Source organism: Amphiura filiformis, chromosome 1, assembly GCF_039555335.1.
Source record: "Amphiura filiformis chromosome 1, Afil_fr2py, whole genome shotgun sequence".
NCBI lineage: Eukaryota > Metazoa > Echinodermata > Ophiuroidea > Amphilepidida > Amphiuridae > Amphiura > Amphiura filiformis.
Window position 1 is genome coordinate 86643151 of NC_092628.1, and position 14521 is coordinate 86657671.

At 36.4% G+C, this 14521-nt stretch overlaps 1 protein-coding gene across 3 annotated transcripts in view; it reads right to left on the bottom strand.

Annotated features, from left to right (window-relative positions):
- Positions 1-1246: 1246 nt before the first annotated feature.
- The window catches only part of LOC140155735 (V-type proton ATPase 116 kDa subunit a 1-like), a 32492-nt gene continuing 19217 nt past the window's right edge, over positions 1247-14521 (bottom strand). For all 3 annotated transcript variants that reach the window (XM_072178695.1, XM_072178686.1, XM_072178678.1), the window contains 9 exons: positions 13311-13465; positions 12433-12544; positions 11595-11713; positions 10785-10992; positions 8722-8829; positions 8141-8287; positions 7745-7862; positions 7041-7212; positions 1247-6378 (listed from right to left, as the gene is read on the bottom strand). In XM_072178695.1, coding sequence (XP_072034796.1) covers positions 6288-6378; positions 7041-7212; positions 7745-7862; positions 8141-8287; positions 8722-8829; positions 10785-10992; positions 11595-11713; positions 12433-12544; positions 13311-13465 — 1230 coding nt within the window. In that variant the 3' untranslated portion in view covers positions 1247-6287. The remainder of the gene's footprint in view (positions 6379-7040; positions 7213-7744; positions 7863-8140; positions 8288-8721; positions 8830-10784; positions 10993-11594; positions 11714-12432; positions 12545-13310; positions 13466-14521) is intronic.

Here is a 14521-nt window from a genome sequence, read left to right on the forward strand (position 1 = left end):
TCAGTTTACAAGATTTTGGCGGCCATCTTGGATTTTACCACTTACCCTGAAATATTAAATCTTTCTTTGAGTGTCTGACACAAGGCTACATAGTTCCAGTGTTTGAAATTTACGTTTTAGCATATTTTGAGAGCGATATATAGCTTTTTTTGCATATGTGTCAGTCAGTTTTATAGGATTTTGGCGGCCATCTTGGATTTTACCACTTACCCCGAAAAATTAAATCTTTCTTTGAGTGTCTGACACAAGGCTACATAGTTCCAGTGTTTGAAATTTACAAATTTAGCATATTTGGAGAGCGATATATAGCTTTTTTTGCATGTGTCACTCAGTTTTATAGGATTTTGGCGGCCATCTTGGATTTTACCAGTTACCCCGAAATATTAAATCTTTCTTTGAGTGTCTGACACAAGACTAAATTGTTCCAGTATTTGAAATTTACAGTTTAGCATATTTTGTGAGTGATATATAGCTATTTTTGCATATGTCAGTCAGTTTTATAGGATTTTGGCGGCCATCTTGGATTTTACCACTTCCCAAGAAATAAAAAAATGCAAACATCTTTTTTCCCATTATTTACCCCCACAAGAGACCAAATCAAGTGAAAGTTTGCTTTTAACACCGAAATCACACGACTCGACATAGTGCTGAGCACTAGAAGCCCCATCATGCACTGTAAAAGTGTTATCACTAGAGTTTCAACTGCCACTTTACTTTTCAAATCCCATTGAACTCTGTGCAAAAGATGTTGTTTTAGAATTGCCCGTGTGTCATTATTACTTGGTCGATTTCAGATCTAAAGTGATGTATGCATGAAGGATAATTCACACCTTCTGTAGATAACATAAAATGTGAAATCGACCAACTTTTTGAAGGTGGTTTTACTGTAAATATATCTGTCCAAATTCAAATTTAACCATGCATGTGTGTATGCAGTGGGCGGGCAGTGGTGTCATGTTCACTCACACAGCTGTGCTAACCGCAAGACTTGCTGGGAAGTGCTTAAATCATCCTCTGAGTTGTAGAACTGCAGTCACATCCATTAGCCATTGTGTTTCTCTACTTCAATACAAGTGCACACAGATTAAGTTGAGGACTGACAAGTTTTTTTTCTCTTTTAACATTTAATAAACTATCTGAACAACATATTTGTCGTCACAAAAATAAGTTATTGGGTTAACAATGTTTTCCAAACATCAGGAAGTAACAAGAGCGAAATAACATTCCAGATAACTATCGATTTATACACATTTTGTCTTCAGCTTCATCAATTCAGAGATGCCACTTTGAATCCTCAAATAGCCTGGCCTGAAACTGGTAAAACCACACAGAAATATTGCATAAATTTGTGGTACGAAGTATAAAATGTGCTGGAAATAAATTATAGCACCAGAGATAATATTATGTTATATATTAAAATTTGAAAAAGCCTGACAAGTAGTATCTCTGATCAATAAATTACATGTCCAGTGCCTATGAATGTTTTCATAATAATTGGCAATCTCTTGGCAATACTTTGTTACTTCTGCTCTGATATGACCTAATAGAGCAACTAGAAAATGTTCAAAATGACTAAAGTTGATGCTCTAACATCCATAATTTTTTTTGGGGTGTGCTGATTTTGATGTTTGCCCCCCCCCCCTCTCCAAATACTGCTCATATTATAAAGCATGGTATGGATGATTGGTTTGTTTTAAACTTTAGTTTCATGCAGAAATACACTCTGGGTCTAATGGGACCAGGCTATGGCAAATTATTCAAGCCAAGTTTAAAAAGCATACATGTTGGTCTACATGAAGAAGGATATTCAGGATAAAGACAAATTGGCCAGAATGGAAATACTTGGCACTTGTATCTGCAAGGCCAAAGAAGTTGAATGATTTGTAAATTTACAGAAGACAAATTTGTTTTGTTGATAGCTATCTGGAATTTCTAATACTCATTGTTCTTTTTGTTTTAAATTAGGGACACTATCCATCAGTAGTTTCTAAATTATACAAGAGTAGCTGTGAATGCTATACCCGCTATACTCTATTTGGCATGCAATATCAAGAAATTTCACTTAACTAATATAGCATTATTCCAATAGAAGCAGTTCTATGAATAGAGTTGCTTCAATTAAGCTGCAGCAGTTCTGACAGTAAGAATTGCCCCATACTTACTCTTATGATCCTTTGAAAACAGTCAAGCTACTTAATACTTGATACCAGATGGAGGGGATAGTGAGGCTATATAAACATCAATAGGTACCATATGTTTACCTACTCACAATATCAACTAACACAGTTATATATCCATTTAATACATACAGCTGCACAATTCAACACAATTTTATATCAATATTTCTAATTCCTGGATAGTTTGAAGGAAAAAAGCATAATTATGACACGAGGTAATCCAATCAGGTCAAACGAGGCAATTTTAAATGATTTATTACATCATTACCATGCCCAGTTATCTAGCATACTACCATAAAGGTTTGCCTAATGTCGCACTTAGGCTCCTTTGCCTTAGGGGTAAATTTCATGTGTAAATAGAGAGCACCATCCTCTGAAATCCCAACAAGAAGGTTTCATGCCCTTATTTGCTGGTGCTAATTTTACGGGATGGCACTTTTAGGTTGTGCTTAAAATCCCACTTATGATAAGGGACCCTAGCACCATTAGGGGAACCTTTACGGTATATCGTTGACATTTCCATACCCTTGGTTACATAGTTAACAATACAATGCCAATTTTCTTATTTATTGTTTCTTGCTCCCTAATTTGTTTTTTCTTTTATTTCAATTTTACAACTGCCCCTTTTGGATTTGATTGGATCAAATCAGATCATATTATACATTTTATACTCCTGAAGAGTTAATTTTACTCAATTGGTTAACCTATTTAAATATGTTGCCATTTATGCTGCGTTGAAACAGATATATTGACATACAAAGCAAAGTCAAAACAATATATATACTTATTTTGCCAGTTTTTCCAATTTGTACATGCACACACAAATTTATAACTTAGAAGTATCTGATACCCATCAATATGATATATATTCTTCAAGTTTTATATATATTTATACACAGTTACATCTATCATGCTGTAAATATTTGACAAAGAGTGACAGGTCTTTTTCCATACCACCAATAATTTGTCCAGAATAACACACTTACAGGCATATCATACTATCAGTGGCCATGTGTGATTCAATAATTCCTTTGATCAGCTGGTAGCATTTACACAATCGTAAACAGCATGCAATTGCTGCAAGCTTTGGAGCATCAAAGTTGCTTTGAAGTCAACTGGCTTGAAACTTGATGCTCGGGTATGCTAATGACTTATCGATAAGATTTCAGCAGTCGCTCTGCCAATCAGCGATGGAACAGACATACAAAAATGCTATGCTCCTAGCAAATACATAGTATGATATACCTATCATGCAATTCTACAAGCGTCCCTGAATACATTTGCCAGTATTCATCTACACTTTTATTTAAGGATACAAAAGTCAAGAACCATTATGAGTGCCATTTGTTCTACATCCTTTCCTCTCTTTTTTTCATAAATTAATGTTTTTGCTGTATGTTTTCGTCCACCATGGAAAGCCCTGGCTACGCCACTGATGATCAATGTTTGTTTACATCTTTTGGTACATTCACTCTACTCTACCAACCATACACACATGTTTCAAGTTTCAAAACCTACAACTGACAAGGAATCCCCAAATCCAACTTAGCAGTTAGCAATGGGAATGCAGGCCTTGCCGTTTGAGGCGAGCGATCGCTCGCCCAAACTCCATTTCTAGCGAGCGATTTTCCACTCGCTATAGACACTATATATCGCTCGCTGCGAGTCTCCCAAAATCAGCCATCGAATCAGCCAATTCAGCATTTTTCCGTGCCCTCTCATGTCTAAGCGGAGAAAGTCGCGCGTATTTCAACATAAATACTGTTTAAGACCGAAGCTCTAATTGATTATACGTATACCCAAATTGGTGGTATTTGTGCAATTTCGACCACTCGCCTAGCATCATGCTAGCGAGTGATTAACCACTCGCCTTTAAAATCTAGACGGCAAGGCCTGGGAATGACCTACATGGGAATAGTAATGCTTTGGTGGTTTTTGTTTGGAGTTTGTTTACTTTTTAATGTTCTCAAAAGATTTCTTTGCCACTAGTAGATTATATGAAGTATATGTAATGCACAACTATTTAGGACACAAAAATAACAGGGACCTGTTCAAGGGGCTACCACTTTTAAAATTAATTCATCTGTGACATATGGGGAAATATGGCAACAATCACTACTAGCTAGATAAAGTCTAGACAGTGAATTGCTATAACACACACAATTATAGTGAGATCCATCTTAAAACTATTTATCGGTTTCTTGCAGTAAGGATACATTTTAGAATGTATTGTAACTTTTTCTTGTATCCTTCCATGCAGAAAAATCTGTGAGTATGAGCATTTTGAAGAGAACAGAACAACCCAAAATGGTCCAAATGATGAATAGGATGGCAAGGGCAATGTTCTGATACATCAATATTTAAAATCCCATAACATTTAAATAACCCTTACCCTTATTTATAAATTACCATTAGTTCAATGAATAAAAGGCCGAATTTCTAATGTTAGTTTTCATCACAAGGAATGTTAATATAGACAGAGGATTTCCCATAAGTTTCAGGCAAGACATGGGTCACGTTTTTGACATTATTATGTTTTGATGGATCCAAGTGTGTGAAAATATTGGATCCAAAACATAATTATGATAAAATTGATGCTTTACGCCCAATATTTATTGAGTCTCGCTATGAGTTTTAAAATATTGGACTCGACTACGCCTCGTCCAATGTTTTAAAACTCATAGCTCGACCAATAAATATGGGCTCAACCGATCCAATTTTATATCAATATATTTATTATAATTTAATAGAATTAAATTAGATCACATAAACCACACAATGTGGCCCAATATTATGAATACATTATTACTATCACCACAAAATTCACAATCTATTGTTATCGGTAATGGAGTTTTCACATCTAAGAGAGCCCATTTACTCTACTGAGGCTTTTACATATTAGTTTGTGCATAGCAACTATAATGGTAAGGGCTTCGTAAGTTTTTATTTATTTTGTCTTCTAAATAATTTCAATTAATTAATGGACGTTTCATGATCATGCTATGCATGCTGGGAACAAAAAGGGAGAAAAGCTTTCAAATTCATCTGGCATGCCACACAAAATTGACAGCTTTTCTACCTTTTCATTCCCAGCATAATATCATGAGGTGACTTCTGTCAATCAGCATATACCTTATGATATTAAAAGCAGGAGACATTGAAAGGGTTACATTTTTGGACAAATCCTTATTTTAGTCCAAAAGTTGGATTATTTTTTCAATACCAGTAAAGAATTTGGTATCTAAGTTTACCCTGTGCATAATTTCACATGTACACAAACTTCAAAAGAAACCACAATATAATATGGTTACCTTGAGATTCTAGTTCATATCAATACCAGTTAAAACCTTTGCAGTTTGGTTTACCCTGTATGCCAGTCAAGACCTTAGGAACCAAGTTTACCCTGCGCATAATTACACACATGTACACAAAACTATACAATAAATATCACTTAGTATGGCTACCTTGGGATTCTAGAAGATACAGGTGTTTAACACAGCAACATTATCTGCATTTTATGGGGCAACATGTTGTGTTCTGTTGCAAGACACTTTACCTCGCATGTCCCACTCTACCATGGTGTCAGATATGGAGCTGTTAGGGATAATCATTCTGTGTGCCTTAATCATATGCCTAGTGTGCCTAGCGGCACTGAAATAAATAATGAATAAATAAATGTTTGTTATTGAATATGCACTTTACAATAAGGTACCAGCCCACTTACAATAATTATTACTCTACCACTGATATACATCATAATCAATTTGCTTTGACAAAGGCACAACCAATTCAGTTCAGCCTCAGCTCCTCTCAGTACTTAAAGATAGTAATTACCCCTATCAGCTACCCATTACACCTGGGTGGGGTGAGGCGATGTATAAATACCTACATTTACATATTCAAAGCAGATACTGTATTGGACTAGTTCAAATGGGGTTACCTGAATGGGAGACTCCATTTGAAATATACACCCCACTGTGGGAGATTAAGTTCATGTCTTCCATAGGGGTATATAAGTTAATACTGGAATAGCCCATTTTGACTTGGGAGTGCAGACATATGATGTAGATAATATTGTTTTATACAAACATCCATGTAATAATTGTTATATTATTCCATTTCTCTGCTGGTGTCAAATTCAAACGTAAATGGTTTGAAGGCGTATCCTTCCCCTATAAAGAACTTGCTCTGAAACTCCACCCTGAAGAAAATAGACATTAAAACAAACAACATTAATTAATTATGTACAATTTGCGTAAACTACTTATTTTCACTAGTAATTTCACTAATTGCCAATGACCACCATTTTTGTGGGTATTTAATTTCTGTAATCAAGCAATTCATGTGTACAATTCAAAGTAAAACTGTCAAATTTGCAGGTATTTAATTTAGCTTAATTAAAGCTTCAAGCAAATGTAAATTCCCAGTGAAATTAAGTGGTTTTACAGTATATAGCACAATAGCAAGATTAGGATACTGTCCAACATAACATGCATTATACCTACACCACTATACAAGTATTACTTTCAAGAATTCTTTTCTTTGATTTTGATAACAAGCTAAAAGATGCATCAGAATAATGTCAATTACCTATTCCTATTCAGATTATAATCAACAATTTTGTCATCATTTTTCATTTTTTTCTTTCCTTTTCTTCTTAAGGTGTGAAGTTAAGGTGTGAAGTACAAAATGCTATTTGGAATTTCTTACAGGCTGATTAGACCAGGCTACATAATATTGCTATATGATCTTGCATGTGAATTCAAATCCTTCCCTTCACACATTACTTGCTGTAAACATAAAGGTTAAAAAACAGGGCCATTTTCACACGATCCAGGGAACAAAAATAAAAATGAGACTTACCAATGAAGACGCAAAGTGTGCAAGAATGCAGAGAGTCCCTCCATGATAATTAGGACTGCTACTGAAATCACCGCCCACACAGCAAAACCAGCCCATATGATGGCAAAACCAAAACCATTCTCCATGGTAAGGCCAATACCAAGGACCATGTCCCACAAAACCTCGGAAAGTTCTGTAAAGGAGCAACAATTTGCACAATTAATCTGGGTTTGAAATATTTTCTGTAAGGATGCCACTCGTGGACATACATTTCTCCGCAATAATGCTTAGCAATATTTCCAAAGCTTTTCCTGCCATGCAACTAGCTGGGGAAACTTGTGGTAAATATAATCTCACACAAACAGCAGGCTTATTTCTAACAATAAAACCCCTCCATCAACAAACTTCAGGTCCAGCGCAATAAATGGGCCGGAGTAGTATGTTTGGTTTGGATGAACCCATCATTTAAACACCCAAGTATTCCATCAATTCAAACAAATCGGCAGTTTTTAACAAATTTCTCTGAAATATTTTTAGCAAATTTCCAAATATTTTTAATACAATAAGAGTAAATTGGGCTGTATGTCAGAAAAAGTTTGGAAAATGACTCATTTCTATACCAAAATTGACCTATAAACAAAAGTAATTGATATATACCAGATGGCTGAAAATGTGACCCGTGTTTTCAACATTCCCCACCAGCAATTGCTTAGCTAGGCACTTACCAGCATGAGCCAAGCTGAGAGCCCACAATCGTAGATAGGAAGCTGTGTGTGAAATACATCCCAGAACAAACTCTATAGTATGGATAGCTTGGTGTGTGAAAATCTCTGCAAAGTCAAACTGAAATTAAATCATATGGGATATTCAGTTAGGGACCGACCAGAGACTACAAGCAAGATATATTTGTAATGTTCCCTTGGATATCCGAATAGTTTTGGAACAACATAAATGGTTATCTCTTGATAAGATTAAAAATATACAAAAGCAAACTAGCGACAATGCTGGGGCTCGGACTGAAGTCTAGTGTCTTATCGATTAGAAATATCTTGACGCCTATAAAAAACCAGTTTTCTACAAAACACAGGCAAGGATTAAAGGTCATGACCTGATAATCTTACCTCTGGTTCTGATCTAGTTTGTTGATCCATCATATCTTCAGAACTGGCAGAATCTTGACGTTGCAATTCATCATGGTGCATTACCTCAGCCGTCTCGTCACCTAAACCGCCATTTCTCAACATTCTTACATCCCGGTACTTGATGGCCTGAAAATTAAGTGGTAGGAGTAGTTTGAAAGAACATTCTGATATAGTTTCAATTATCAATACACTTTCTACTTCTTTGCATGTTGTTCTTATATCATTTGTTTTACACTGCATTTTGTAAACCTTCTTAAAGCATATTTATTAAAATCAATGTGTCATGGCATGCTGAGTGGGTGCTAAATACACACATTCCTGCCAGCATTGTCCCATTTTAGTCTATGGTGAAACATGTCAGTACACCATTTTAGTCCCTAAGCTTGATAATCCAGCATGTCTAATTCCCCTTAGGGTTACCAGGTTGCATAAATTCCCAATCTCTTTCTCACATCTTTCATGTCCACCATATTTGAAAATAAAATAGGAATTGTGTATGTCCAACTTGGTTTAGGCACACACATAATACACCTGTCATATCAATAAAAGAAGATTCTTACCAGCTGGAACCTCTTGTTGTGTTCATTACGAAGTATGAATGGCTTCACAAATAACATCCATGGAACAGTAATCACCGCTATTATTACTAGAAGAGATTGAATCCCAACCTGAAAGCAGTAAAACAGATTCAAATGGTTTGTAACTGATTCAAAATATGAATTGGATATTCTAGCTCAAATCCATGCATCCTTTATGGAAGGCAGGACTTGAGGCTTTCAAATGGGGTTACCTGAATGGGTGACTCCATTTGAAATCTACACCCTTGTGTGAGAAATTAAGGTCATGTCTTCCACAGGTGGTGTTTGGATTTCAACTTGAATAGCCCATTTTTAATACATAAATCAATTTTATTTTCAACTTTGGTAAATTTTTAAGAGTCTACGGTCCAGTTCTGATGTCACAAGTCAAGAGTCATCATATTGTACATCTCATCATTTTGAAGAAGGTTCTAGCCTGACAACTTAAAATTTCAGGTGAGCAACTTTATGTGTCATGAACAAAAGTTCGACCTATTAATGTTAAATCCTATGCTGTAAAAACATTTGGTTACTTTCATGACATATACGACAAACAGTTCCGTTTTCAATAATAGAAGTTAACTCTAACCCTACACATGGTTTTTTGCTATCGGAAGGGAAAGAAGAAACGAAAAAGGAGAGAAGGTGAAGAAAGAAGTCACTTGGTACCCCCGGGATTTGAACCCGGGACCCCTCGCATGCCATGCACACGATCACCGACATGTAGCTGCCGAGGTTTGGCTGCCCCGGGCAGCAATTCCCTGGGTATTTATGACTTAGGCTGATTGCGTCATCAAGTCACGTGGAATGCATGCACGCAGAGTGGTTTTAATAGTGAGCTTTAGTGAGACCTAGTTGGGTTATGGTTAAAGAGGCCTAAATCTAGGAAAAACATGCATATTAACCCTAACCCTACACGTGGTTTTTTTGCTATCGGAAGGGAAAGAAGAAATGAAAAAGGAGAGAAGGTGAAGAAAGAAATGACTTGGTACCCCCGGGATTCAAACCCGGGACCCCTCGCATGCCATGCACACGATCACCTACATGTAGCTGCCGAGGTTTGGCTGCCCCGGGCAGCAAATCCCTGGGTATTTATGACTTAGGCTGATTGCGTCATCAAGTCACGTGGAATGCATGCATGCAGTGTGGTTTTAATAGTGAGCTTTAGTGAGACCTAGTTGAGTTAGGGTTAATTGAACATAATTATACTGACTGGGATTGTGTTAATTCTACTTGATAATGGGCCTCAAGGAAGAACAGATGATTACTTGTGTTTTCAACTGATTGAGTGTCCCAGGTTAAAGAAGAAATAAAACAAACAAATCAAGCTAATCCAATTGAAATCTATACACCCCTTTCCTTAACCTCCCACATAGGGAGAATAAATATCAAATGGGATTACCTGAATGGATGACTATATTTGAAATTTACACCCCCTGTGTGGGATATTATAAGCTCATGTCAGGGAGTGTATGGATTTCAACTAGAATAGCCCAATGCATATTCTTATTGAACCTGGTATTGTTTATTTGGATCTTCTTTCATACAATCAGGCCAATTCTTTTGAATGTTATCTCCTGAAATGATTCCTGAGAAACATATCAAGTATCTCTGCCATGCATGATTTAATACTTTTTTTCATGCTTTCTGAAGGATGTACAATTCACAATTTGGTCAGATTTTGAGCGATTTAGGCATGTACCATGTGAAATCCATCCAAGGAGGAGTTTTTCCCCCCACTACATGAGCAAGAAAAAGAACCATTCCTCACTATCACTACAGAAACTCCCTGCCTAACTGTGTATACAATAATACATGATTTAAAAACAACCCAAACAAAAACACGACCTTAACTACCAGCCCCCCTGGAAGTCAAATGGTATATCCGTAAGTCCTCTACTACATATGACAAACTCATGTGAAGTGTGTCCGCAACAAGTCCATGTTTGACCATCACACCCCCCAAAAAATGCATGCATACACACACCCCAAGACACACAACTGATTGCTAAGCATGGGGAAAACACTTGCATCATAGCACTTACCTGCCCACCGTAGAGTTTAAGTTGCGGAGCTTGAAACATGAACATATCAATGAGTGTATTGATCAAGGATGGTGCAATTTTGCCAGACACTGCATCAAATGCAAACCACTTGATGAATATCATCAACACCAGATAACCAAAAATGCTCATTAAGAATATTAGCTGTGGTACAAACTCACAGTAGATGTTCAAACGGTTCTTGAAGTATCTAAAGGGTAAAGAAAAGAAAGTAAAGAATTGTGTGTTCAAAATTCAAGACATGTAGCTTGGTATTTTACATCTTACATTGAAGCCTACCATTAAAAAAATCTGTTGCCACATTTCAAGTTGTATTGCTCCAGCGGTTTTGATATGAGAAACAAACATGCGAATGCCCCAAAGGATAGTACATACTTATGGCAGTGGCTATCACTTTTTTGGCCACACCATCTAAACAAAAAATATCTAATTCATTAAATTTTACTGGGGGTAATGAAAAAATATGAGCTTACTTCTGATATCAAAATATGAGGAAAATGAGGAATGATGCTGTCGACCTGGTCACACACCTTAAGTGAACTGGATCTTAACTTGGAAGTGAATCATTAAAAGAATGACTTGTACAAAGTTATCGACATCATCGTCCTGTTATCATTATTACCAACATTATCATTGTTGTTACTGCCGTTGCTCCATCATCAAATTGGGGGGGGGGGGAGCACAACAATACAATGCTGATGGTGGGCATGATGCCAACAAACATGATGAGTGGGAAACAGCAAATCTGAGTATTGATTATAACAATTGGTCAAATTACTACATGATACTTACGAATGGTTGAAAAGGCTCAAAACGATACCCAGTGTCATTTGAGAAATCCCAAAAATGATAGATATTTTCATCTTCAAGGAGTTCAAGAAATTCAACTTGTTGTCAGATATTTGCCATATCTAAACAGGGATAAAAGCAAATGATATATGTTGTAAACTTATCCTTCCCAAACTAAATCAAGTTTGCCTACCAAAGTAGGAAGCTCAATAATTATCATGGCACAAACAATAACACATCATTTTAATACTTCCAAAAATCCTTCATGAGAAAAACCTAAATTACACAACCATATTGTCAACACAAACACACAATTAATTCTCCATCTTCATAAAGGACACAAAATGTTAGACATATATGCAAACACCCAGACACATACTTATCTAAGCACTACCAAAAAAGGACATCAAATGTAAACCTTTGTACAGTCCTCATGTGCAAATATATTCCCAAATTCACCATATACTCCACACACATACAACTTGTTACTAAGATGTGCTCTTAACCCTACCACCCAAATATGTGGTGGTGGTGGTGGTGTTGGTGGTGGGGGTTGGAGGTGCCGTATGTGTAGCCATCCTGCCCGCTGAAGGGGGAGTCATCCAGCCTGTACAGTTTTGGGCATTCAGGGCAGTTAGGGTAAATGGATTTGTTCACACTATTTGCAATCTTGTTAGCCAATCTAGGAACTCTCATTCCTGTGTGTCAATGTTTGTGAATAAATGCATTTGTGCTTTCATTTGGAAGCCTTTACAAATGCATACAGACAGACAGACAAACACCCCCACACACTGTCAGACAGACATACACAAAGACCTCACACTTTCTACCACACACTTACTGGATCAATTCCAAATGGATAAGGTGTACCGCGATAACATTTTGCAGCATCTAGTTGAAGGAGACCATCTTGATCCAAAATTGTTTTCATTGGTTCATTTGGTGGAAATTTACTGTAAGGAAAATGTAAAATGGTTGAAACAAATTCATCAATATTGTTGATAAGTCATTATGCAGAAATGTTTTATATAGATGCTTCCTCTAAAATGTATTCCCGGAAACGCCAGAAGTGTACATCTCAAATTTTGATGTGCCTAGGTTGAAATACACCATTCATGTAATGACTTAAGGTTGAATTTTCTTACTCCATATCCCTGAAGCAACCAGGAAAGAACTATGGTAAGATACTGGCCAGGGACACTGTAAGTTCTCATGAAATTTCATTCAAATATTTTAACCCATTTTTGTTGGAACAATCTGCTATTCAGTTAGGGCTTATTACAAATGATATTGTTAAAGAAAGTTGGTATAAATTATGACCTGTAACAATTTCTCATTACCGTATTCATTCCATTTACCGCCCATGCCCCTATAAGCGCCCATCCAGTGACTTTACAACAAGCAAACTGATATTAGTTTATTAACTGCCCATTTAAGTCTGAAAAATATCACACAATGATGATGATGAATATTTTGTGCACATTTTACATATTGTTGGCTTAAACAATGTACAAAATAAGCTCCCACCCAAAATGACTTTGTTAAGCACCCTGGGCGATTAATGGAAAAATTACGGTACATTAGTGAAAGATAAAATCCCATGATGTCATTTATAATCACACACAGCACTTAGTAACAAAACATTGGGCAAGTTTTCATTTGCATGAATTTGAGACAATAATATTTCTTTGCAAACAAACCACACAATTTGCTACTTACGTTGTGTTATACCACTCCATTTTAGATACATTCCATGCTGACCCAAAGATATTAAGCGATTTGGAGAAGATATCATTGTAAATGAAGCCGCTGTACATAGAGAATAGGCCCATCAGCATGATAATGTAACGACCTCCGTAAAACATGCCAAAAATCTGGGGGAAAAATGTGTGAGATGTTACTTAATTACTGCATATTGCATATCTACACTAAGCCAAAAAAGAAACTTTCACAAGGTCATATCTTAAAATCCTGTCTATCAAAATTAACCAACTGTTCCGTGTCAGTGCATTTTACTGTTGTGTCAGTTGGACAACTGCTTGGTTACTGACATGTGTTTAGAGTAGAGTATTGAAGTAATCCTGTGTGTAATTTTTGTTCATGTACAGGCGAATAATTGGAACCCAGCCAAAGAAATATGTTGCGCTGTGAATGTGGTCCAGGAAGGTGTTGCATGTCAGTGCATTTTGCTGTTGTGTCAGTTGGACAACTGTTATGGTTACTGACCAGTGTTTAGAGTAGAGTATTGAAGTAATCCTGTGTGCAATTTTTGTTCATTTTTATGGAGAGGATTTTAAGATATGACCTTGTGAAAAATTATAAGTTTCTTTTTTGGCTTAGTGTATTTACCAATACCAATATGACAATATCAATGAAGTAGAGCAGAGTCAAATGCCTATTACAGGTTGAGAATGTTCCTGCTTTCTTATTGGTTCTTACCCTTGTGATATGACACGATATAACACAGGTCAGCACGTGTACATCAACGCGATACGCGCACTCGCTATTTGAACCAATCGGAGGTGCAAAGCAACAACGGGACTGATCGATTTTAAGCCCTAGGTAGTTCCATGTAAAATTTTGATTAAAATTTGTAATACTTATATTTCTATTTCAATTGAAGTGTTTAAGAATGAGAATAAAGATATTGTTTTTAGCCGCTGTCGTGCATCTATCATCTCATATAACACAGGCGACATTATTATTTTTGTCATAAAACAACTTGGCTTCGCCTCGTTGTTTTACTTAAAACCCGCCCATGTTATATGAGACGATAGATGCACTCCAGTGGCTAAAACCAATACCTTTATTCTCTAACTAATATTTAGCCAGCATATTTATTTCTTCTTCTTTTCATTCCTTTTTTTCCATCTTGTGTATGGGGATGGTTAATGCTGGCCTCTTGGCCATTCCCTCCATAACCGTTTCAT